Source organism: Colias croceus, chromosome 3 (genome assembly GCF_905220415.1).
Source record: "Colias croceus chromosome 3, ilColCroc2.1".
NCBI classification, from domain to species: domain Eukaryota; kingdom Metazoa; phylum Arthropoda; class Insecta; order Lepidoptera; family Pieridae; genus Colias; species Colias croceus.
The window spans coordinates 6,282,181-6,306,067 of record NC_059539.1 but is presented as its reverse complement, the minus strand read 5'-3'; the positions used below and the strand labels follow the sequence as shown (position 1 = coordinate 6,306,067).

Here is a 23,887-nt window from a genome sequence, read left to right as displayed (position 1 = left end):
GTTTTTTCGGCATTTCGCCAACAATTAACTAAGGCAACTTAGCAAACAACAGCAACAAAAAGTCAACAATAACAATTAGTAACAATAACAGAATACCACGTAAAGTATCAATATAAAAATGCAACTTGTATACAAGGCTGACGCACTCGTACAGACGATTGACTCGATTGACAAACGATCACAAGATGGGCGCCGATTATATGATTTTCCAACTCTATGATTTTTCAACGATCCATTTCATGTACACGAGTTGCGTAGGTATTATATTTTTGTGTTATTTTATTTTATTTTTCATTATATTTAACTAAACAATACTGTTTTTGATTTATAAGCTTAGGATGTTTCATTTTTATATTTTTGGCAATAATGCCGCCATAAAAGAAAAATATTATGCACTAAAATTATTTTGGCGTTTTAAACATAAAATACGTAATTCGGAACACGATGAAGTGTCACAGGAATCATCATAGCTGAAAAGGACTATAAATAATGCCTTGACGGTTAGCTGTGTTTTTTTTTTGTTAAACTCACAATACATGTTGCAGCCATGAAAACACGATAATTACTCAATTATTAATGAAATAAAGCTTCCTTTATTCACGTGCGTCTGACTTACGGCCTATTTAATATATTTTGTGATGATTATGTAGTACTCAATATTTTAAATGAATTGTCTATTTAGAGCCAGCGCGCACGAGCAACTTTGTCAGTTGTCTCCGCAACTATTTTTCTCTCCCATCAATTTGTATTGTATATTTGTATGGGGAGTTGCGTCGCTACGTGCGCGCACTTTCATACTAGCCCATGGGTGGGAGAGACACTGAGACATAATAGTTGCGGAGACAAAGTTGCTCGTGCGCGCTGGCTCTTATTGTAACTTACCTAATTAAAAAAAAGTAATAACAACGTCGTCATAACTGAAATACAGTAATAATCATAAAACTCGTAAAAAAATGCAAAAGCCAATACATACATCTTTAAAAAAATTATTTTGTATGCATCGGATGTAAGTCTATAGATTCTTATTAGAAACAATAAATGGACTAAAACTTGGTTGGAAAAATTATTGTAATAATAAAAATTATTAACGTAGGTTTGTTGTTTATAATTATTATCTATTAGACTTAATTTAAATTATAATTTGAAAATAGAAATCCATGTCTCACAAGTCGGTAATTGTCGATATTTTAGTATAAGAATGTTTTAAACGTAACACTTGTAATATATTGTAGGGAATATGAAAATATTGTATGATTGAAATATTTCTTTTTTATAGTTTTAATTGTAATACATTTTTTATTTATATTATAGAAGAGTTATTAGCGGATTACGAATCATTGTCGTTATGTATAGTTAATACGTGTTAATTGTTGTAACCTTTCATATTGTTTATAAATTTTCTTACGCAAATTATTATTATTAATTATATTGTGTGTGCTGTGCGATTGTTTGATGATCAATTTTTATATTTTCAGTTAAGTAATTAAATGTTGTTTGCTGGTTTCGTAAATATTTATTGTAGTGGATGTTTATAGAAAATTTTATATTACATATTGTTAGTGTTATTCCTAGAATGGATGTGCTGTGAAATAAAACGATTTTAAACAAATTCATGCTATTTATTTTATAATAATAATTTCAATAAATTTCATCTTTAATTTTAACTAAATCAAAATTTTCGATCCAAAAACAATTATTGTAAATAATGACACATTCCTAATGCGAATAAAATTATTAAGGTCAAGGTCAATAATAAGCAGATATATCGGCCTGCGACTGGGAAACAAAATAGTTTAGCTCTTAGTTTTAGAGAAGTGGAATACGCAAGTACTGTACTGATATCTTCCTGTGACGTATCTTGGTGTAAGAACGGGCGGACGCATAACTCGTGACCGATTGATTGCGTGCGACGACATTCCGCTGATAGTCGCGCCGCCTGAAAAGATACACAAACGTAATTTAAAAAAAAGCTTTTATAATCCCATTAAAAATATACAACTCGGTTCAAATGGGAACTTTGTGTTGTTCTTGTAAAACAAGCGTAGCCAAGAAAGCAACAGATTCATGGATACATGTATATTTGGTATCTATATGTAATATCTAATGAAAATAGTTATTACACTAGGTAATGTTCAAATGGTTACCTGTATGAACGGTACGACGACAGCTGATACCCATAATAATTGATTTAGTATGCTGATTCCAGCAATAGGCTCCGTTCCTGTATCCACTTTATCTAAATCCAGGAGCCACATTATACCGGACACTGCCCATGATGCATTTACTATTGTAAACAAACATACAGCGGGCGCTAAATCATCGTTCAAGTACTTAAGAAGTTTTCTAAATTCAGATATTTCCTAAAAAATAAAAATATTATGTCACAGATAATAAAAGTCTTTACTCTATGTCAATATAATGTCATGTATTCGGTGAATGAAGAAATTGAACCATACCCTCATCCAATTTAATGGTGATATTGTTCTATTCAGAAGACGTTCTTTCAGAAACATCAAATGAGCTTGTAATAGCTGTGCTTGTAAACAATAACTTGTAATGACTGTCGCTTGAACCATGTCGTGGATTAATGTGCATATGATCAATAGAATTTTAAGCACGAGTAGAATGTCATTTGAACTGAAAAAAAATTGGGATCAGTATACAGCGTAGCGTTAAGCATACAAACAAATGAAATTGAATGATATATATTACATACCAATCCTCCATCCACCGAAACATAATGGTTCCTCTGGCCAACATTAAATTCACAGAACATAGTGATATACACATCCAAAGCACACTCAAAATAATAAAAAACCAGAGCATACGTAATAGACGCTTTGGTTTTGTAGTGGGTGTACCTTGCGGGGCGTAGGAAGATAGAAGGAAGACCTAAAAATATTCCTGATATTTTATTATTTTGTCTAAGGTTATACATTTAACTGGAAAATCTTAATAATTGTATTTTTAATACTATAAAAATTAAGAACTTACTCTTTCCATCAGATTTTGTAATTGTTCATTGTCTGATATCCTAAATAGATAAAGGGCATAAATAAATCCCAGAAAATGCAATAAACTAGGTCCAAAGTATGTAAATGTGACATTCCCGTAACACACTTGTTTGTATGTATCGTATTCTATCGAAGTAAGTGTTAGGGGCACAAGTTTATAACAGAAGCCGCGATCTCTTCTGCAACAAAAGAAAAAAATTGGTTATAATCATATTGTTAAAGTTGTATGTATCTCGAATTCAATTATGACTTTGGATAAAGTTTGATAAATGTTGTTTCTTTTTATTTATTTTATTCTACTCATGTTTAGATGTGTTTTCTGGGCCTACAATCGCCAGTTCTACTTACTGCCTTCTGAATGGAGATGCATAGTAACATAATGTTACGATTAATATCGATCTTTAAGTTCTGATAGGTTCCCGCGACCTAGTTTAAACTCAGACGCAGGCTTGTGTTATAAGGAACTTCTGTCTGTCTTATAAGAACTTTTTCAGATTTGTGCTATAGTGTTATTATTTATGCATTATTTCTTACCTGAAACATGCCATATATTGTAGAATATATCCCAGGCACATAAATACTGCTACTTGTGCAGAGTGGAAATGAGACAAGCAATTTGTATAGCAGGAAGAATTTGACGCATCTGCACCAGGACGTAGACCCATTACAGATAACAGTTTTAAATATGGCAGTAATATCTAGAATAAAATAAATGTTTGTAAACAATGTGCTTTATTGTTATTATAACATAAAATCCTTAAGTGTAATATGGAAATTTTTCAAACGTAGGTATAATTTAAGTTGACATCATTTGTGCATAGTTCCTACAACATGCAAAATTTTATTCTTTTAGAAAATATTTTTTGTTTAATTACAATATCAAGTGGGTAAATTATAAGGATATAAGGTTCCATAATTTTAAAATTCAATAAACTAAAATTTTGAATTTTGTGCAAAATTATTTATTTCAATATCCTAATACCTATCCGTCTTTTTTTATTTTATCAAGTAATGCAATGTAATATATTGTGTTATACTCACTTTGGATTTACAATAGTGTAAAATTGCTGAAGTACTCATATATTCTGTTTCGGGTGTTTCCGTGATTTCCCCTATCTAGAATTATTAAAAAAATAGTTATATTATAAAACAAAAAATAATGGATATTGACATAGGAAAACATTATCGCCATGTTTTATGATATTTTATTTGACTGGAAAAGAAGCATAAATTTCCGATTATTATTGAAGCACACCTAGTCGATACAAGCAAAACTTATTCTGAAAATAGTTACTAGGATTTATGATCACAAAAATATCTTAAACGAACAGACCAAAACGTTTACACTCACATCGACGCTGTTTCCATCTACACTTGATCTCATGGATCGTTCCATAGCTGGCACATCCAATTTCTCGTTGCCCAGTACATGGCTGTCCAGTAGATCGCTAGCTATACGACCGATTAAGTAATTCACATTATCCATTTTATTGCCCATATCTACACATTAATTACTTTGAAAAACATTATTCATACAATAACTTCTTAACGACACTATTAATGTTATTATTTCTATTATTAATTAAAGCAACAATTACAACATGTTGAACTGCAATTTTAGTCATGTACTTACTGCTACTGTAGGAACCATTTTCGTTTTGCATATTATATTCGAATTGTGAATCTTCAAAATCTTCTGTCCGGTATAATTAGCACGAACGAATCATTGCAACCGCTTACCCTCATAATAAAATTATTATTATGACTTATTAAGAATAAATACGTGTTTACAAATTGCTTGTTGATGGTGAGTGCCAATGAACTACATTTTAATGCAACTTTTTAGGTATGTATGATACTCTCATTATAAAATGCAACTTATCAGAAATTATCAACATTAATAGAATATTTAAATATAAACATTTAGATACTCATTTATTTATCCTCGTACGCTTAATTCGTGCTTTCGTTATTAGTCGTAGGACGTTAAATATCGTTCAGAAGGGATTTAGAATTAATCCATTATTCTACTGAATTATAAGATGTATGATTTTAATATCGTGGTTTGATTGCGGTTTGCAATGTTCTTAGCTGCTTAATAATATAAATTCGTAACTAACATTCTATCCGTCTGTCTGTCTCTTCTCATCTTCTTAACACCTAAACCGCTGAATCTATTTGGGAGAAATTTAGTACAAATGTGGTTTGAGGATAGGTTTTCACCCGAAACTACGCAGGTTCTCCTGCGCGGACGGAGCTGCTGGTGGAAAGTTAGTAAGTTTTAGTTTAAGTATTCATCAAATATAATGTAATATGTAGTCAGAAATATAAATACACATTACACATAACATACACTAATTGACATAAATTCTTTTAAGAACCGAAGGTTCGCCACCAATGTTGAACTCTGATGCCCTATGCGTAATTGGTTGATAGTGTGAAGCATTTATTTAGCTTTCTTTTTAATATTTCTTGTTTGCTCATCTCGTAGGTATATTAACAAATGAAGAACAAATATCACCTATTTCAATTATTCCTACACGTCCTTGCTATTCTCTATAGTAGGTAGTGAGTTGGAGAAGATGTTGCGGATTCGATTCGTATAGACTATACATAAATCTAGATTTTATAATGGAAAAAACTCCTGATTTCTTTAAAATTAAGACGGCAAATCATCCTTATGTAATACTAGCATTAAAAGCGTAATACTTATATGTCTAAGTAAATATAAGAAAGTAAAAGGAAAATTTCATAAAAAAGACAATAGTCAAAAATATAATAACATTTATTTTTACTATGATCGATTCTTTTTCTTTAAAAATCCTGTTCTTCTCACCAATTGTTTTCTCTCTTCATAGTGTTTCTTCATTTTCTTTTGATTATCTGAAATATGTTTCTTGCCTCTCATAACGAACTTCATTTCTCTATTACCACCAGTCCCTGATACAACAGTGGAGCCTTCTTTATTTAATCGTTCTCCCAAGCTCTTTTTACTGACTTGCATTACTCTCTTAATATTGACTGTTTTGGGTGCATTGCTAAACTCGTAGACTTTCTCTTTTCTAGTGTCGTCATCTTCTTCGTCGTTGTCGCGTTGTTTTTTATTTCTTATAATTTTATGTTGTTTCTTAACTTCCTTCACCCACGTTCTGTCATCGTCCGAACTTTCGCCACTCGTGTCATAGAACTCTGCGTCTGAATCCTTTTCTTCAGCATCATCCTAAAATATATGAAATAATTATAACTGTGACTTATTAGGAATATGGTTTTAATTCTGCCCAAGATATGTTTTTTTCTATTTAACAGTGTGTAACTAAACATAATTTTTGTAACCTTATTTCCCTGAGATATGTTTCAAATATAACCATAACAAAATTATTATACAAACCTCCATTCGTTCCACTTCAGCTTCAGGCTTGGGTTTACTTTTATCCAATCGAGATAGTACTGGGTTCAATAATCTATATTCTTCAGCACCCTTGTCCACTTCAAAGTCAGGATTTTCAAACAATGCCTAAACACAAAAAAATATTGTCATATTATTGTTGTAAAGACTCTTTATTCGCTTATTCAGTTGAGAACAATTAACACCTGTTTTTTAATAAGATAATGTTATTATTAATTTAATTTAATTAGTAACTAATATTATTATGTAGTCATTTATGTTTCACCTAAGTTGATACAGTTAAATAAATGCATACAGAAATATAATTGCAAAATGTACCTTAACTATTCTTATAACTATTCAACAAACTAACCTTAAATCTGTCATCTTTCAATAGATTGCCAGTCTGTTTCTTTTTAGGTTTATCACCATTCTCCAATAAACGAGATGCAAGCTCTCTGTTGACTTTCGGCAAATTATCGTCCACTTTAAGTCTTGAAGGTCTTTCTTGTTCAATCTTTTCCCTGATTTTGCGTTTCTTATACTCTTCAAATGCAAATGGATCGGCAATTGATTTCGCTCGTTTATACAATCGCACATCGACGAAATATCTAAAAAATTATAAATGAATTATTAAATCATATTTTGTTTAAAAAATGGTGAAAGGTCTTCTAAATGAAAAGGTAGTATGTAACCATACCCATGCATAAATGAATTATTAAATCATATTTTGTTTAAAAAATGGTGAAAGGTCTTCTAAATGAAAAGGTAGTATGTAACCATACCCATGCATATATGCTCTTAAAAGATTTGTTCCTAAAAGATGATCCAAGCCCAAAGTTTCAAGCTCCTGTTTAGTGACAAACTTATAGTCATCATATACAGTTTGTGATGCAGAGCTTTCCATTTCTTCTGTCAAATTATCTAAGAAAGCACACCACTTTGGCGCAGGTCCTGTAAGCAAAGGTGTAGGTTAGTAAATTTGTCTTGTTTATTATATTACAAAGCTCTGTCCATTTTGCATATAAATAATACATATTTATATTTTTTATTCATCCTTAACTATCGGAAATGTGCAATTAAAAGTAACTAATTATAAAAATTTATTCAACACTCACCTAATGAGGGTACATAGTAAACTTGCATTTTCTGATCCTCAACTGCCATCATGCAAAGTCCTGTATTTGGTATTACACAGAGATCATTAAAATCAACAGATGACTCTATATTGGTATACTGTTTGCCCTAAAAAGAAAAACAATTATCAATCAGAATATTAAGGATAAAAAAATCACTCACTTTGCTCAGAAAATTTTGAGGTAAATGCACTACTGCCCAAATAACCTCAAGTAATATAAAGCAATTGCATAATAAAATAACTTACTGTATTCTTATCCCATATCTTAACAACATTAGCATCCATTGAGTAAACATAATTCATTTGTTTGTGGAATTCAATTTTTTTAATAGGAATTTCATTCATATGGTCTTTCACTAATAATGGTTTGCTGGATCTTATATCATAAAGCAAAACATGCCCTGATGAAGTCCCTACACCCATTTGCAATGCACCATTAAATTTTAAAGCTGTTATAGATGGCATGGTAGAGTTTCTGTAAAAAATAAGTCATATAAAGTATAGTAAACTACTTATTGCCTACTTGTATTTTCAAAGGCTTGGTTAATTTTCTTTATTTAAACTCCCGAAAAGCTCTTCCAAATATAACGTAATGTCATAACAATAATGTTTCCAAAATACCTGTAATTAGCATCTGAGCAGTGTAAAGCACAATCTAACACGCCTTGTTTAGATTTAGTGCGAGGGTCCCATGCTTCAACATGACCACTTTCTGAACCAAATACTAATAAGCCATGTTCCTCATTTACACTGCAACAATTAATTTCATTCGCCTTGGTGACATATGGAGCCAAAAATTGTCCTAATTCTAAATTTAATCTGTACACTTCCTGAAAACCAAAACCATCTTTAAATGAATAATGCTTAAAAATCTAAATGTTAGATAGGATGTAATTTAAGCTACTTTATAGGATAGTGACAACATCAAGAAGAATTGAAACTTTCCCTAGTTATAGGTAACTAACAAGCAAAATGACAAATTAATTGTTATGCCATTATTGAGATAGATCTCTATAATCGAAATAATTAAAACTTCAAATAAATATTAATAATATTATACTAACACTTGAAGCCCCAACAACAACAAGATCACAAGAGGGGCGATGATAGGTCATATCTCTACCAAAATGAGGCACTCTCAATCTGTAATGTCTCCCATGTCCCACATGAAACTCCACATAGCGATCACATTGAAGAAACACTATCTGAAAATATGTCCATAACAATCATATTATAATATTAATAATTTTACTTAGTTTATTCCATTCACTTGAAGAATACTCAATATATTTTATTAAATTTAATTGATGAATACATTGTTATATTTGATGAATTAAGTCTAAGTACAGCTATTTGATATAGTTTATGAGTGCTTTGGTGTAGTACTTACACCAAAGTATACATAGATTTTTATTGTAATAATAGGTATAAAATGTACTAGCTGTGCCTCACGGTTTCACCCAAATTGCTCCGCTGCTCTTAGTCTTAGCGTGATGATATTAATTAGCCTATAGCCTTCTTTGATTAATGGGCTATCGAACACCGAATTAATATGTATTTCAAATCGAACCAGTAGTTTCTGAGATTAGCACATTAAAAAAAAACAAACTCTTCGTCTTTAAAATATTAGTGTAGATTAAGAAAAAAAGGTGTTTACCTTTGTATAATCTTCACTAAGTATTTCAAATGTAACAACTTCTGAATCTAAACATCTTTCGAATTTCATAGATAAATTGTTGACATCAAAACATTTCACCCTTGGCTTATAAATACCAGTAGCCATAATATACTGTCCATCTTTTGAAGCTCGTATGCTGGTACTCACACCTGGCATATCAAACTCTTGAATAAGTTCAATTCTTCGTCGGAGATCTACATTCTTTTTCAATATTGCTCGTTTCTTTCTTTCTGTTAACCACTATAAATAAACAACATTTTTTAGATAAAATAATGATTTGAAAATTCAATTTAATTTATTAACTGTTTTGATCAGAATAATTAAAAAGTTATAAAAACAATAGTTATCTTACATCTGGTAATGATTTTCCCGCACTGAGATTATAAATCTTAACATTATCAATTTCTGATACTTGCATTTTGTAAGATTTATGGACTTTTTCTTCAAAACTTTAAAGCACTATATGTTCTATTATAATACAATAATACAAATTAACAAAATATCCATTCAACATTTTCAATTTTCAAACACTTTTCAAGCATGGACCATATCACATGTGTTTTTATGTACTGTGAACTGTCAAGTGTCAACCGTGTGACGTGTGTCAACAATCAACAGTATTTTTTTTTTGATGATTTAATGGCGTGGCTACGAGACCTTTAGGCCAAATCAACAGTCAACAATATTATTATAGTCATTGGTAGTTTTCCAATTACAGAGCATAATGCGACTAAGTGGCGCACAATGCCCAATATCACTGAGTTGGCATCGATTGCACGCATCACGCGCATTACTTTTTAGAGTGCTCGATTGTGCGAAGCATTGCTGTAGTTGAAACATTCAACGTTAAGCATTATGCCGCTGCGCTCTAGTAATTGGAAAACTATAGTTTTCTCTATCAGCTGCAGCGTTTGTTAAAGCGGTTTAGTGGTATTGTGGAAAATATTATATTAATAATAATGAAAGAAAGGAATAAAACGAAATGTTACTTTAAATTTTTATTTAAAGAATAAAACTTAATGTCACCTTAATGTTTTGTTCGAGCAACAATTTTTAAGTTTCGGAAGTGAACTGAATGACGAATAATAAGATGTTGGGGGCTTGTTATGTGCGGGTGTAATAAAAGATGATTAACTACGTGACGGGTGTTAAAAGATGATTAACTACGACAAGCCCGTGACTGTCCGTGCATAGGGCACGAGCTGTTTATATACGAGTTACCACAGACTAATAATAATATACTACGTATACAAGAGTTACCGTGTGAACTTTTTTTGGGCTACACTTAAAATTCGATAACCCGTAAATAATTGGCTTGTCGTCGCTACAAAGATATATAAATTAATTATCTGAATAATCATGTATACCTAGTATTGGGTGATTATTTACTTTAAATCATCTACCAAGAAATCGTGGAGTGATATCATTTTTTTTATAATTAATCTATTTTGACATATTAACGTAGGTAACTTTATTGCTCTGAGTACCTATGTCATTGTAGCTAATAAAATTTCAATTGTCAAATGTCAAAAGTCAAAACAGAATTGAGAATTTAGGACTGTTTGGGTAATAGCACGTTTATTTTACAGAATTCACGTTTCTATCTAAAAAAGAGTGTCGAATTGTCTATATTATAAGTATTTCTTCTAAATTTAGGAAACTTAAATCGGACCGGTCACATTAAATAAGTATTTTTAATAAAATGGCACCAATTAAAAGACCAACATTACCAAAATCTGTATTAGACATGAAATTTATGAAAAAGACTAAGGAGAGATTACAAAAAGAGTTGGAAAACGTTGAAGATCACGAGAGTTTATACGCGAACGTAATTACAAATGAAATGAAGCATGCCTCTGGGAATTATATTGCTGAATCAAGTTTTATATTTTGCGAGGATCTTTTAGAGGGAAGGTTATCCTTTAAAGGTATGAATCCAGAAATAGAAAGACTCATGGAGCTTGAGAAAAAGCCTGATATTAATGATGAGGAGGACATGAAAAAAGATGTATCTGATGAACTTTTGGCTAACAAAATGAATAAATTTAATAGAAAAAGGAATTCAAGTCCCAGTAAATACAGTATCATAAAGAAGAAAAGGTAAACGATAAAATGGTAATTTGAAACCATTTATTACCTATTGGTATAGCTGAATATATTTATGACTAATCTTCATCTTGTTGAATGTGAGGTGTTTTAATTTATTTAGTTAACCCCACAACATGATGGATAAAGAAATAAAATGCCTTATAAGTTATAATTATTTTATTACATCATAATGTTATATACAAAGTATATCAGTCTATTTTAAAATAATTTATAGGAAAAAATCTCATGCATGATTGATAACATAGAAAAAGTTGAGACACTTTAAATAAACTTGAAATTTAAATTTTATGTAATTTACATTAGAACTGAAAAATGATGTATAAAAATCTTAATATTTGTAAATTAAGTACTGATCATGTTTTATCCAGCTGTATAATTGAGTTAGTTATTAATAGTTAGTTAATTTGACTGTTAGATCTAGTATTATAGTTGAGCATCTAGTCTTGTACTCTGTTCAGGAAGCCAGTACAGCAAACTTACTTACACATCATGTTGACCGATAGGTGAATATACAATGTTCACAATGTTAGTAAAATAGGTGGGTTTGTGCAAGTCACACTATTCAGATTCCATTTGCTAGCTTGCCTTCCTGAGCAGAGTATAGGCACATTAAGGTTTTGTTATTACAGCTCTGAGACTATTTTTACTCTACTATAAATTTGATTTCCTTTGACATATAGTTCATATTTGCAATGCAAATTGCTTAAACATTAGTTTTAACTTTTAAGAATAGCTTAACATATTTCCCAAAAAAACTGAGTTACTTGAAAATTTGTAATGCTAGTTACTTGGTATTTAGTAATAAGCTTCTATTGTATGAAACTATTTAATTTTAATACTTTTAAGTTAAAAGTTATTGTAAAAACATATATAAAAGTGTTTAATAAACATTACATTTTAAATACTTCTTTCATTAGGTAACATGAACTAATCCTTTCTTATTTATTCAATCAAATAATATTTACATTGTTTAGTTGAATAGAAGCATAAATTAATACTTCATTGACTATAGTAAAAAAATCCAGAAAATTAATGACAACTGCAAAAGATTAACAATCATACCTATAAAATTGGAAATATCAATTATTGAAAATCAATTTCAATTGTGTAAACAAATTTAAAGTGATGAGATCCTATATTTTAAATGCTTTTAACAATTTCTGTAATAAGGCCTCAAGTTGAATGTTATAAAGATTTTTTCACTCATTTATATAGATAATAAATATATTTCTCACAAATCTTGAAAGTCTATGTACACCACAACATATCTGATGACATGATGATTGTGTATTATATCTCATTTTCATCTTACTGCAAGGAAAGTAATTTAAATATATTAATAAAGTGTAAATTAGAAGAATCTAAAATAATCCTTCTTCATCGTTAGCAATCAACTTTCCATATGTAAAATTAAGGCATGACTAAAATGTCGTGTGCAAAGACTTTTCAGACCGTGTTTATATTACGATACGTATCATACATAGCACTATCAATCGAGACCCTGTTGCATTAAAGTATGCAGATCACGGAAGGCAGCACCTAGTCGACCTTGTAATGTTTGTCTTTTAAGCAAGAATGCTCGAATGTCAAGTAAAAGTTGGTGGATTTGAGCACATTTAGCATAGCGTTCCTCTCGAGGGATGTCAACACCGAGTGTGCGAACTGGTGCACTGACGTTAGCGCGAACTACCGATGAAAAGTTTCGTACTATTAACCGCAAAGCGTTGCATCCACATTGCATGTACCTAAAGAAAAAACACTCATGTTAATTTGAACTTTAATTACGAATATTTTGAAAGTTCTAAGACGTAGTTCTACTTACGATTCATATTTACTTTGCAATAATTCAAAAATCTTAGGCAGCATTAGTAAGCAAATATCTAAATTCCATAATGACCTGTAAAGAAAAAACAAATACAATTTTATTATTCGTGTTATCCGACGGAAAATATTTGGTATTCTATAAAATTAGTACTCACGGTCGATGCGCCATTACATTTAGAATATCAAGTATCACAGATGCGTCTTCTAATGCGATGACGGATTCTAATGCCGATTTCAAACTTTTATTTACTCGAACGGAGTGGAATATCTGAAATTAAAACATTTATATCACATCACATCTACATAACACATAATAAAATATTCATAATTGGTGAAACCAGTTAGCATCAACTGTGATTACACACATCCGAATACTCAATGAATGTTTAGAAGTTGATTAAAAAATTGATAGTGATCTCAACCACAGATATATCTACCTCTATAAAGACCAAGCTATTATTCAACAGATATAGATAGTGAGCATAATAATATGTGCGGCTGAAATAATTTTTCATATTTTGTAGATAGATATTCACCTGCAGCGCCCTCTGGCGGGCAGCGAGCACGGCCATCATAGAGTCGTGTCCGCGCATCATGACGCCGAGCACCTCCTGCTCGCTCGGCTCCGCACCAGCACCCCGACCACCCCGACGCACGCCCGCTGTTAGACCGCGCTATACAAGATCATAAAATATTAAGGACTTTCTTATTACTAGGTAGATACGACTACATTTAAAAAAAACATGAAAATGTTTTTTTTTTTTTCATACATTACATCTCTTATCTCTTACCTCTTATAATATATATATAAATCTCGTGTCACAATGTTTGTCCTCAATGGACTCCTTAACTACTTAACCGATTATAATAAAATTCGCACACCATGTGCAGTTCGATCCAACTTGAGAGATAGGATAGTTTAAATCTCAAATCGTTTTAGAGAAAGTGGGCGAAGCCACGGGCGGTAAGCTAGTGTATGTATATGTATTGTTATGAAAATCTGTGCTGTGTGATTTAGTGTTTGTTTTCGCTGCTGTTAAATTTCTGCTATATTACTTTGTATGACACAAGCCTGATCGCCTTATGGCACATAAAACGATCAGTGAAACAAATGTTAAATCATAAATGCATATTTTGATGAGAGAGTGGAAAGATTGATTTTTATTTTTGTGCATCAAATAAATAACGAAGCTACTGGATTGATTTTTAAAAGTCGTTATATAAATATTTTTTTGTACTTACAGGCACAAAGTCATCGAGATCCAGTCCAACAGGTTTGTCTATGGATAGAGGAACAAACTCTGGTTCGGGATCCCTTTCCACTGCAGTTTCTACACTTCTGTTAATTGTCACACGCTCTCGTGCTACTGCATCAACTCTGGTTCTTGAATAATAGAAAAAAACTTATTAAAACCTACATTAAATTTATGAAAAAATATATTAAATACATATGAAGAGCGAGATAACAGTAGGTATTAGAATTTATATAACTATAAATGCATATTATTTACCTGGAATTTTGAGTAGATGCTCTCGTAAATGACAAGGATCTAGGACCTAAAGAAGTTGGTCCTAGTGATATTTCACTATTACTCTGTCGGAGATTAGTTCCAGCTAAAAATAAATAAATTGCAGTGAAATTTAATTTTTAACATTTTATATTTCAAACGGCAAAAGCAAGCAAATGCTTACTTACATATGTCTGTAGATGATTTTGTTTCTTTATATGAGTTATGCCTGTTTAAAGTGGGCGTTGGTACAGTGTTTACACTAAAGTCATTAATTGTTGTTGTTTGAACACTAGTTAGTAAGCTTTCGTCCTTATTGCTGTCTATTATACCTGCCAACCAAATGAAAGCGTTAGTTAAAGCAGATGATGTTCATATAAATAAAGTAGATTTAATTTTTATAAAAGAAATAATGGTTCGCCATTAAAAGTCACTATTTAGACTAGCGACCACACGGTGATGCAATACATGATAAGTACATAATATAAACCTGCCCCTTGATCAGTAATTAATCTATATAAATTCCCTGCTTCAAAATCCATTGTTTAGTTTTGTTCTGTTCCGTTACAGATCTAAGCATACATAGGGACAGACAGCGGGAAGCGACTTTGCTATTCTATGAAGTAATTTTATCCACCATAAATACAATCAATAAATCGGCATAAATACAAAGCCCATAATTAATATTTACACATAGTTACACTACAAAATATACACTTCACTAGTCACTATACTTACGTGGGAATTCAGTTCTCTTCTCTAATACTACATAGTGTTCCTTAGGGGTAGGTATACGAGAGCAGTGTTCTGGTCTCTGTCTCTGCGGAGGCGAGGGTTGTGGTGGTGGCCGAGGGGGATCGTCCAGCATCAGGTCACGGAGGGATGTACTAACTGAGCCTTCTAGCTTGCAATCGTGTGCTGTAAATGGATATATTCATCATTTTAGTGAGTTTAGATTAGAATACCACCGAAAATGGAGGTTAGTTTTTTAGTTAGTAGTTTAGACGTGCCTGTTTTAATGTTGAAGGAAATGTTTAAGAATTCACTGTCCTATGGACCGCAGACCATCTATTAATAGTTTGCTTTAGAAAAAAAATTGCTTTTAAAAATTAAAGAACAACTATCGAGTTTCTTGCCGGTCCTTCTCTGTAGATACTGCTTTTCCGAATCAGTGGTAAATGTTAAAATATGTAATGACATTTAAAAAGTGCTTCTAGAAGAAGTCTAATTGAATAAATAAATGTTTGAGTTTGAGTTTTGAGTTTGATAATTTTGTATGTCATGACTAATGAGAAATTTATCTTTTTTAATAATATGATATAAATATATACCTATATATAATATTCATCAATGATTTATGGATAAAACAGAAGAATAAAAGACAATTATTTGGCTAGTATACTTATATAGAAAAACTTGAATAATATAATAGTAATCATCATCATTACTTACTTGTGACAGAAAAGTCCTCTGATGATAAGCTTGTAGCAGGAGGTGGGGTACGAGTCACTGAAAAATGTACTCAGTTACGTTTATGCTCTCAATTTTTACAAATACAAATAAATATTGATTGTTTAGGGGACACCGATTCTGATTCATATCAAACTACTCACATGCTCTAGAGGGGCGAAATATTTCAGTGTAGTCATTAATATTTGATATAATGGCACCTGAGTCCTCGTCAGCTTCAGTCCCTGAAGTCGACTCTTCTGCTGTTTTCTCATCAAGGAGTGTTGGTCTATGAAGAACTGAAAATAAGTTATAAGTTATTTTTATTTCATATCAAATATCATAATTTATTCACATTTAAAATGAGATGTTTTATTTATGTAAAGAATAAGAAACCTTATTGTTATTTCACGTCATAATTTTGATAGAAATTGAATTTATTTTTAATGTCAATAAAATCAAGGTCCTTAGCATTGTGGTTACCTTCTTTAGCAGGTTTCTCTTTGGAAAAGCTCTTTCGAACGGTGTGGCCCTTTTGGAATGGAGAGAGATCTCTGACTTCTGTTGGTGCTGCTGGAGGAGGTCCACCAAATGGATGCACTTTGTTGAGATCAACAACTGACAACACCACATATGTAGAATGAAATGAGCCTGCAATCTGTAAGGAATTCATAATAATAAATAAAGACATTATTATTAATAATATTTTTCTTTTGTAAGAGTGGATGCATATCCTTTAATTTACATACAATAATTGATTAGGCTCTCGATCACAACACAATTTTCACAATTTTTGTAATGTCAGTTTTAAGTCTCATGCACAATTAAATTTCATCTCACAGTTTATTGTACGAAATTTGGTATTATATAGCAATTTTTTTTATATAATTTATTAAGTGAAGTTAAAGCAAACAGTTTTGTTTGAAAGTTAAAATATTGTATGTAAGCTTACCAGTTGTGTTTGAGCAACAGTCATGTCATGTATTTGTCCCCAATGACCAGCAACTGTGTCTAAAACCCTTGCTGGTTCCCAACCAATGACATGCAAACCATCATTACCACAGCCCAAGAGTGTTGCACCGTCATCACTAAATGCCATATGCCTAGAAAAATACATATTTTAAAAAAAAGCTTTTTTTTTTTCTTGTAGTTTTAAGAATAAACATTTATATTAAAGTCAAACATTATCATCATTTTACAAACCTTATAGAGGTGTTGTCTCTTTCAAATTTAGACACTAATTGAAATTTTTCCATATCCCAAAAATTAACTGTCCTGTCAGTACCACAACTACCAAGCAGAAACTCGTGTGGGTGGAACTTTACACACGTTACAGCAGATGTGTGTTCCATAAATTCTTGTAATACTTTGCCTATTCTTACATCCCAAACTTTAACCAGACCTAAAAAAGAAATAAAAAAATTAATTCACTCAATAGAATTTTATTTTAAAGTTTAATTATTTAATAATATTTTAACTTTCATGGCATAGTTATTATTTTTAACAAGACCTCACCATCTTCACAAGCTGATGCTATCCACTGTCCATCAGGGCTAAATTGAAGACTATTTACAGCCAGTCGGTGACTTGAGTAAGTGACAATACATCCTCTTTTTCTAGTATCCCATAATTTAATATTACTATCACAAGATCCTGTAGTTAAGTAATCTCCATATGGATGAAAATCCATACACTTTATAGCTCCTTTATGTCCTGTAAATGTTCTTAACAATTTTGCAGCTTCTAAATCCCAAATCTTCAGAGCGCCTGTTTGTGAACCAGCACACACCAAATCTTCTGAATGTCCGAAACAAACACATTCTACAGGAGTGGTATGCCCACTTAAACTCTGGAAAAATAAATAGAAATAAGGAGAACAACCTACATTGTAAATGTAACTTAATTGTTTACATATGATAAAGTATAATCTTAAATGCACATTATTCCATAGCTATTTGAATGATTTCAGACAACAAACAGCTTTGGAACACTTCAAATTAAAGTATAAACACTTATTACACACCATCAAACAGCTTTGTCTTCCTATAGCCCATAAATTAACTTTTTTGTCATCACCTCCAGTAGCCAACACCTGATTGGATTTGTGACCCATGGCCAAGCAGTTGACATTTGCTTTGTGGGCGACAAATTCCTCTAGAAATATAATAAGACATAAATCATATACAGGAGTAAACTATTGTTAATAAAATATTTTAAACATAATTATGTATAGAATAAAACTTACGAAGTTTCCATGATCGTCTTAATGTATCCATTTTTTTTTTCTTATAGCATTCCTTGTACGTGATAGTAACCTTATTTGGATATCACTTTAAATCTTGCTGAAATCAAGTTTCATTCCGTATTCACTCAATCATTTCTCCCAACAAATTACTTATTTGGTCAATTACAATAATCTTATGTGTCTTGTTGTATATAAGTTATAACTAAAAATTTTATATTCCAATCTTCCAAAAGGTAAAATAATTAATGATCAGTATTTTGACAAATAAGTAGTTTGAAACTGAAATGTTTCTTTGTTGTCATTTGTCATTGTCAAACAGTAGGAAAACGTGAGGAAAACCGAGCAATAGGAAAACCGTAGACAGAGTAAGGAAAACGGATTCTGGTTTAGTCACAGATAATAAGAACTATAATAGTACTGTCACTCAGAACCAAAGTATTATAAAAAGCAAGTGTTTAAAACTTAGGCAGATCAATAAGTAATGGATGGAGCACGCTGGCAAATGTTCTAACTAAATTTTCTGCCGATTTTGGTGCGGGGAGGGTAACTCACACTTTGAAACACAATCACACGTTCACAAAAGTAATTTGTGTCTTTACAAACTCAAACTATTACAAAATTGGCAGACTAGCATGTTTTTGCACACATACATCGATTACACAGAAAAATCTCTGTACATGCTGTACATACTACGTAATAATACAATCGCTATAGGGATGTAACCATATCGATATTACGAAAATAATAATTTTGTTGAAATTAGAAATAAAATGAATAGGTATTATATTCATAAAAAATACTACACAGGTCATTTGTAACGTTTTCATCATTATTATATGCATACGAAAAAACAATAAAAAGCCATTTTTTTGTATTTGAATATTTATTTATTCAACACATCACATATTTTATTCAATAAAATAAATATTGGTACAGAAACTTTTATTATTTCTGTACCGAGGTGTCGATACAGATATAATATATTATATGCTTGTGCGTATAAGTACCCATTCTGATTTTCTCCCACAGCATTCAATCCACCTTAGCCTTAAAGCAGGATTTTTTGTAAATCTGAAATATACGCAATATTAATACATAAGTACATAATATGTATAAACAAATTACATAATAGAAAGGTTACAAGATTAACATTACAAAAAACGGCTAAGTGCGAGTCGGACTCGCGCACGAAGGGTTCCGTACCATTAAAATGTTTTGCCAGTTAAAAGTAACCGAGCGTAAATTTTAATAAATATATACAAGACTTACAAAATAAACATTATACTCCTTTTTATGCAGTTGTGTAAAATTTTAATATAATAAAGATTAATTCTCATCTCATTTCAAATTATACTTAAAAAAATATTTTTTTATCGACGTTCAAGTTAAAAGCTCCGTCACTAAGAAAGTCGTAAAAATATACGACCTTTTAAGCGATGAGTTTTTTCAACTCTATCACTAAGTTCATAAAGATTAAATTTGAATTTCTTTTCAAGATAGTCTCGCTAAATTTGTATTTCTTTAAAATATAGTCTCGTGGGGAGTGCGGTTCAATATCGCGTTCTAAATTCAACTTTGTCGCTTAGTTCATAAAGATTAAATTTGTATATTTTCTTTCCATGATAGTCTCGTGAGGCCGCATCAATGATCGAGTCGCATATGATATGTCTCACTCTAGCACATAGATAGATGAAATAGTTGCGTCCTTGTCAGTATTGTTTCGCAAGGAATTGCGAAATGGCCATTACACAGACGCATTGCGAAAAAGTTGCGAAAACATTGCTGTTTACTAACGTTCCGCCTAAGCGTTCCGCAGATATTTCGCTACGCAGTAGTTTCGCAGAGATTTGCTGCCGCACGCGCGCGGCGTACCTACCTAACGGCCTTGCTAACGGCGTTTATGGAAAAAAAGTGTTTGTCAATTGTCAAAGTTTCAAGTGTCAACTGTCAATCACTGTATTCTAGAGGTATTCTATATCTCATATTTTCCAATAGGTACCCACCCAATACCATTTTCATAGGTACCTACATACCAAAGAGTATAATGTATATAAATATAATATTACATACTCTGTGATTACATACATTTCATAGTGTAAAGTGTAAATACGTAAACACTTGAACCTGTGACTTGAACGTTTACTTCTCGCGATTTTTAAATATTTTTATTATGTTCTATAGAAATATGATTGGTAGAATGTTAAATGTTAATAAGTTACAAACAGTGCAAACAAGTAACTTAAAATATTTATTGTCTCAAATAAGGTCATTAAAATATGTTCAAGGGCAAGAACCCGAGCCAAAAATTAGAGAATATTTTTACTACATAGACCATCAAGGTATGGTAAGTATTTAAAATTCAGTTGAATATCAATATATTTGGAACCATTAAAATGATATTTTCCTTTTTTTAAAGTTATTTTTAGATGATTCAAAAATGAAGAATTTTACTTCTTGTTTTAAAGAAAAGAAATTTTTAGAATTCTTCTTCAAAAGGCTTCGTTTAAACAGTATGGGTAAATATGAGGATGATTTTCCTTACATATCACTGTGTGGAAGAGAAAGAAATTACATTAGATGTGACGATGTTCCAATTGTTTTTACACATATTGTATCTAAGGAGTCTCCCAAAATGGAATTCTTGACTTATGCATATGTGGGTGAATCCATGATGTTTAAATTTATGCCTGAGAAAATCTATATGCTCCCAGAGACTGGAAGGGTCTATCATCCAGCTGATGAAAAATATGGTGGGGTTGGTTTAATACGATCAAAACTAGCAATTGAATTAAGTAAAAACTTTACATTTGCAAAAGGGGATTCATGTCCCCCAACCCACTTCAATTGGGGTGATAATACCTATGAATTAGATCAATTTTGGTTTAAAGATAAGGTGAAACAGTACAAATTGAAAATAAGAACAGTCCCTGATTAATATAGTTTATAATTTATATACTTACATTATAACATAATTACATAGAAAAGAGTGTAAATACAATGACAAAGTAAATTTTGATCAAGGTGTAAAAAAATAATTGTGCCTTTTATCTGATGAATTAAAAAAATGGGTTATCACTTGTGTATTTTTTTTAGATATCATTGCGTATCTTTCTTGCAAGGCTACTTGCTAAAATAATACTTTTTATTTTTATAATGTTACAATATCTTAGATACTATAGATTAGTTAATGAATGTATAATTAAGTCAAACTTTAAAATAAGAAAATAATAATTATATTGAAATAAATGTTTTAAAATGAATTTTTTTTAAATATATTATTGTGCTTTTATCAGCATTTTGTTTATACTTTGTTATCACAGGGTTTTTTTATATGGCTATTGATTAATTTGCATATATTTTTAAGTGAATCACAAAGTTTCTTCTTTAGAAAAAGACTGATATGTTCCAGTTTGAACCCAAGAAATCCCATGTGAAGTCTCATCAGTTTCTCTTGGTTTCAGCATTTTATTTCTTGCAGCGTCATGTATTTTGGGGTCATATGGTTTAAATGTTATGTAATGCTTGTCATCTGTAGGAGGATCATCATATAAATGTTCAGTACTTAAAGAAACACACTCCTTGGCCTTTTCCATAAACATCTTTTTATTTGTTTTAAACCTGAAAAATGAGAATAATTAAAATATGTCTATTATACCCAATAAACAAAAAAAAAAAATATTATTATGATTAATTACTGACATCATAGAGGCATCATTATTTGCTGGTGATTTTATGTTCATGTTTGAGAATATATAGTGTAAATATTTTAGTATTTGCCAAATATGATTTTGTTTCTTATCCCAGTGCGGGAAAACTTCATTGAGGTTAAGTTCACCAGTATTTGCATCAACTGCTGGATGGTACAATTGTGAAGTGAATGCTAGTGTCTGGAAATAATATAATAGTTTTAGGTTTTTATTAAATGATTAACTCTTAATGAAATAATAAGTCAGAATATTTTTAAATTTAATTAAACCATTTATATCATATCATTAATATAATTATAAATAAGAACAGTGCCTGATTAACACTTACAGGAACTTTATCTTCTGGAAACTTCTCAGGTAATGTTAAAGTAAATCTGAACACTCCACCATTGTATATGCCTGTTCTTACGAAAATAACTCCAAACCATTCTGAAAAAAACATTATTTCAAGGTGTCTATTTACTTCAAGAGACAAGTTTAAAAAATCTTTCATTGACACTGAATTATCGTAATTAATGCGTGTACACACACTCATTTTGTAGTTTCAAATATTGATGTGGCCAGGTATTTCTATATTATGTAATTTATAGATTAATATTCTACAGCAATTTTTCCAAAGTTTTTTGATAAGAAATTTTATTACTATGTTTAGTTCAAAAATCTTACCAAATGAATTTTCATATGATGGTATTACATAAATCCCTTCTAAGTTTTCCGTTTGTAGCATTCGACTGAAAATATTAATTAGAAATATAAACATGTGATTATTGAATTTACAGGACTCATAAAACCTTAGAATCATGCAGTATGGGTTAGTGCCCAAAGATACTTTTTGTTTATTTACATGACATAGTTGGCAATCACTCTCATTGCTTTCAGACATACAAGGTCTTTTCTCCAGAAAGTGCGACATTGTTTAACTTGTTACGCGTTAATTATTTTCGCCGCTAAATCATACTGCACGCTTGTAAAGAGAATATTATCTTACTATTCGGCCATAATAATATATTCTTGTCGGAAAATTGAATAGAGTTCCTTCATGTTTTCTTGTTCTTTCTCATTCATGAGCGTAATTTTGTCTGAATTGAAATGAAGTAAAATTAAATACTGTTTTATTTTTTAACCATGTTCCATAACAAATATAAGTATTTAATTAATGTGGCGCAAATTATTAATTAATTTTTGAACACTGTACAAAATACATTTAAACAATATAGGTAGGTACATAGTTGGTACATAGCAACGTGAAACGTCATCGAGGCCTGAGTTTGACAGTTGACACTTGACACTGATAAAGGTCAATATAAAGGTCCACTCAGACAGCGTCAACAGCAAATATAAAATATTATAATTTTTTGGGATGAATATAATATAATATTCTATGATTTTTTTTGTGTTGGATTTATGTGGGATTTATCTAAAGCATCTTATTGATTAAAGATCAGTGTTCGTTAGAAATTTAAGGTAATTACTAATTGTACATTTTTATTTCATACCATAACCCATAGATGGCGTTAAAGTAAATAGTATGTGTTAAAGTAAATTTATTTATTATCTGTGTTATTCTAAATTGCGTGCCTTCCATTTACTGGTATAATCTATGGTCTCTCTCTGCTCTGTGACATTATAGCGACTGCATGTGTTCCCGGTATTTTTACTTAGAAATAAAGTTAATATTGAAGTAATCAGTGTTTGTAACTCATTAACCCCATCAGGTTATGGGCCCAGATAGCTCAGAAACAAGGAAAGTGCGAAATCTCGTTGTAAAATCAGTGATCAAAACATTATATGTGAACTTAACCTCAAACCGGCAACGTGACTTTTGCTAAT

The 23,887-nt window shown here is 31.0% G+C and overlaps 6 protein-coding genes and 1 long non-coding RNA gene across 14 annotated transcripts; 3 read left to right on the top strand and 4 right to left on the bottom strand.

The window, feature by feature from the left end:
- Positions 1 to 1,642: 1,642 nt before the first annotated feature.
- On the bottom strand, positions 1,643 to 4,899 carry LOC123705792. 4 transcript variants are annotated; one of them, XM_045654811.1, is made up of 9 exons: positions 4,648 to 4,899; positions 4,366 to 4,514; positions 4,056 to 4,130; positions 3,549 to 3,712; positions 2,995 to 3,193; positions 2,717 to 2,892; positions 2,457 to 2,637; positions 2,145 to 2,360; positions 1,643 to 1,936 (listed from the first exon to the last, which is right to left on the bottom strand). In XM_045654811.1, exons 1-9 carry the CDS (start codon positions 4,676 to 4,678, stop codon positions 1,694 to 1,696), a joined length of 1,434 nt encoding a protein of 477 aa, XP_045510767.1. In that variant the 5' UTR covers positions 4,679 to 4,899; the 3' UTR covers positions 1,643 to 1,693. The 4 variants fall into 4 exon arrangements, with proteins under 4 accessions (XP_045510767.1, XP_045510768.1, XP_045510769.1 ...); XM_045654812.1 differs by having other exon boundaries at positions 4,366 to 4,475; positions 4,648 to 4,884; XM_045654813.1 differs by having other exon boundaries at positions 4,366 to 4,466; positions 4,648 to 4,879.
- Positions 4,724 to 14,793, top strand: LOC123705794. The gene is made up of 3 exons (XR_006753341.1): positions 4,724 to 4,821; positions 13,673 to 13,864; positions 14,393 to 14,793. It is a non-coding gene; the product is annotated as an uncharacterized LOC123705794 (long non-coding RNA).
- On the bottom strand, positions 5,782 to 9,774 carry LOC123705790 (nucleolar protein 10). 2 transcript variants are annotated; one of them, XM_045654809.1, is made up of 10 exons: positions 9,568 to 9,774; positions 9,195 to 9,455; positions 8,602 to 8,742; positions 8,159 to 8,367; positions 7,784 to 8,012; positions 7,518 to 7,644; positions 7,185 to 7,353; positions 6,773 to 7,010; positions 6,403 to 6,528; positions 5,782 to 6,234 (listed from the first exon to the last, which is right to left on the bottom strand). In XM_045654809.1, the coding sequence occupies exons 1-10, from the start codon at positions 9,631 to 9,633 to the stop codon at positions 5,809 to 5,811; spliced, it is 1,992 nt and encodes a 663-aa protein (XP_045510765.1). In that variant the 5' UTR covers positions 9,634 to 9,774; the 3' UTR covers positions 5,782 to 5,808. The 2 variants fall into 2 exon arrangements, with proteins under 2 accessions (XP_045510765.1, XP_045510766.1); XM_045654810.1 differs by having other exon boundaries at positions 9,632 to 9,774.
- LOC123705793 (M-phase phosphoprotein 6) lies at positions 10,754 to 12,226 on the top strand. Its single transcript, XM_045654816.1, has one exon. The coding sequence runs from the start codon at positions 10,918 to 10,920 to the stop codon at positions 11,317 to 11,319; it is 402 nt and encodes a 133-aa protein (XP_045510772.1). The 5' UTR covers positions 10,754 to 10,917; the 3' UTR covers positions 11,320 to 12,226.
- On the bottom strand, positions 11,466 to 18,612 carry LOC123705789 (katanin p80 WD40 repeat-containing subunit B1). Of its 3 annotated transcripts, none has more exons than XM_045654806.1 (16): positions 18,351 to 18,612; positions 18,129 to 18,259; positions 17,621 to 17,954; positions 17,309 to 17,507; positions 17,058 to 17,208; positions 16,589 to 16,763; positions 16,270 to 16,404; positions 16,109 to 16,165; positions 15,395 to 15,574; positions 14,845 to 14,988; positions 14,660 to 14,762; positions 14,391 to 14,532; positions 13,685 to 13,822; positions 13,304 to 13,416; positions 13,147 to 13,221; positions 11,466 to 13,069 (listed from the first exon to the last, which is right to left on the bottom strand). In XM_045654806.1, exons 1-16 carry the CDS (start codon positions 18,379 to 18,381, stop codon positions 12,814 to 12,816), a joined length of 2,364 nt encoding a protein of 787 aa, XP_045510762.1. In that variant the 5' UTR covers positions 18,382 to 18,612; the 3' UTR covers positions 11,466 to 12,813. The 3 variants fall into 3 exon arrangements, with proteins under 3 accessions (XP_045510762.1, XP_045510763.1, XP_045510764.1); XM_045654807.1 differs by having other exon boundaries at positions 16,327 to 16,404; XM_045654808.1 differs by lacking the exon at positions 14,845 to 14,988.
- A 1,803-nt stretch (positions 18,613 to 20,415) lies between these two features.
- Positions 20,416 to 21,425, top strand: LOC123706268 (UPF0598 protein CG30010). Its single transcript, XM_045655450.1, has 2 exons — positions 20,416 to 20,694; positions 20,767 to 21,425. The coding sequence occupies exons 1-2, from the start codon at positions 20,521 to 20,523 to the stop codon at positions 21,283 to 21,285; spliced, it is 693 nt and encodes a 230-aa protein (XP_045511406.1). The 5' UTR covers positions 20,416 to 20,520; the 3' UTR covers positions 21,286 to 21,425.
- On the bottom strand, positions 21,279 to 23,260 carry LOC123706269 (protein crossbronx homolog). 2 transcript variants are annotated; one of them, XM_045655451.1, is made up of 5 exons: positions 23,046 to 23,260; positions 22,724 to 22,788; positions 22,386 to 22,486; positions 22,050 to 22,237; positions 21,279 to 21,968 (listed from the first exon to the last, which is right to left on the bottom strand). In XM_045655451.1, exons 1-5 carry the CDS (start codon positions 23,120 to 23,122, stop codon positions 21,719 to 21,721), a joined length of 681 nt encoding a protein of 226 aa, XP_045511407.1. In that variant the 5' UTR covers positions 23,123 to 23,260; the 3' UTR covers positions 21,279 to 21,718. The 2 variants fall into 2 exon arrangements, with proteins under 2 accessions (XP_045511407.1, XP_045511408.1); XM_045655452.1 differs by lacking the exon at positions 23,046 to 23,260 and adding an exon at positions 22,902 to 23,027.
- Positions 23,261 to 23,887: the final 627 nt, after the last annotated feature.

Bases quoted from the DNA above. Each gene is read 5' to 3' on its own strand.
- LOC123705792 (XM_045654811.1), bottom strand. From the start codon at position 4,678: ATGCAAAACGAAAATGGTTCCTACAGTAGCA. The intron at 4,515-4,647 runs GTAAGTACATGA...ATTAATGTGTAG, and splicing joins AAATGGTTCCTACAGTAGCA to ATATGGGCAATAAAATGGAT. The intron at 3,194-3,548 runs GTAAGAAATAAT...CTTTTGTTGCAG, and splicing joins CAATATATGGCATGTTTCAG to AAGAGATCGCGGCTTCTGTT.
- LOC123705790 (XM_045654809.1), bottom strand. From the start codon at position 9,633: ATGCAAGTATCAGAAATTGATAATGTTAAGATTTATAATCTCAGTGCG. The intron at 7,011-7,184 runs GTATGGTTACAT...ATAATTTTTTAG, and splicing joins TTAAGAGCATATATGCATGG to ATATTTCGTCGATGTGCGAT. The intron at 6,235-6,402 runs GTTTGTATAATA...CATATATTTTAG, and splicing joins CTGAAGTGGAACGAATGGAG to GATGATGCTGAAGAAAAGGA.
- LOC123705793 (XM_045654816.1), top strand. From the start codon at position 10,918: ATGGCACCAATTAAAAGACCAACATTACCAAAATCTGTATTAGACATG.
- LOC123705789 (XM_045654806.1), bottom strand. From the start codon at position 18,381: ATGGATACATTAAGACGATCATGGAAACTTC. The intron at 16,764-17,057 runs GTAAGCTTACAT...AATTCCTTACAG, and splicing joins CTGTTGCTCAAACACAACTG to ATTGCAGGCTCATTTCATTC. The intron at 14,763-14,844 runs GTAAGTAAGCAT...ATTTATTTTTAG, and splicing joins AAAATCATCTACAGACATAT to CTGGAACTAATCTCCGACAG.
- LOC123706268 (XM_045655450.1), top strand. From the start codon at position 20,521: ATGTTCTATAGAAATATGATTGGTAGAATGTTAAATGTTAATAAGTTA. The intron at 20,695-20,766 runs GTAAGTATTTAA...CTTTTTTTAAAG, and splicing joins ACATAGACCATCAAGGTATG to TTATTTTTAGATGATTCAAA.
- LOC123706269 (XM_045655451.1), bottom strand. From the start codon at position 23,122: ATGAATGAGAAAGAACAAGAAAACATGAAGGAACTCTATTCAATTTTC. The intron at 22,238-22,385 runs GTAAGTGTTAAT...TATTATTTCCAG, and splicing joins TTCCAGAAGATAAAGTTCCT to ACACTAGCATTCACTTCACA. The intron at 21,969-22,049 runs GTCAGTAATTAA...CTCATTTTTCAG, and splicing joins AATAATGATGCCTCTATGAT to GTTTAAAACAAATAAAAAGA.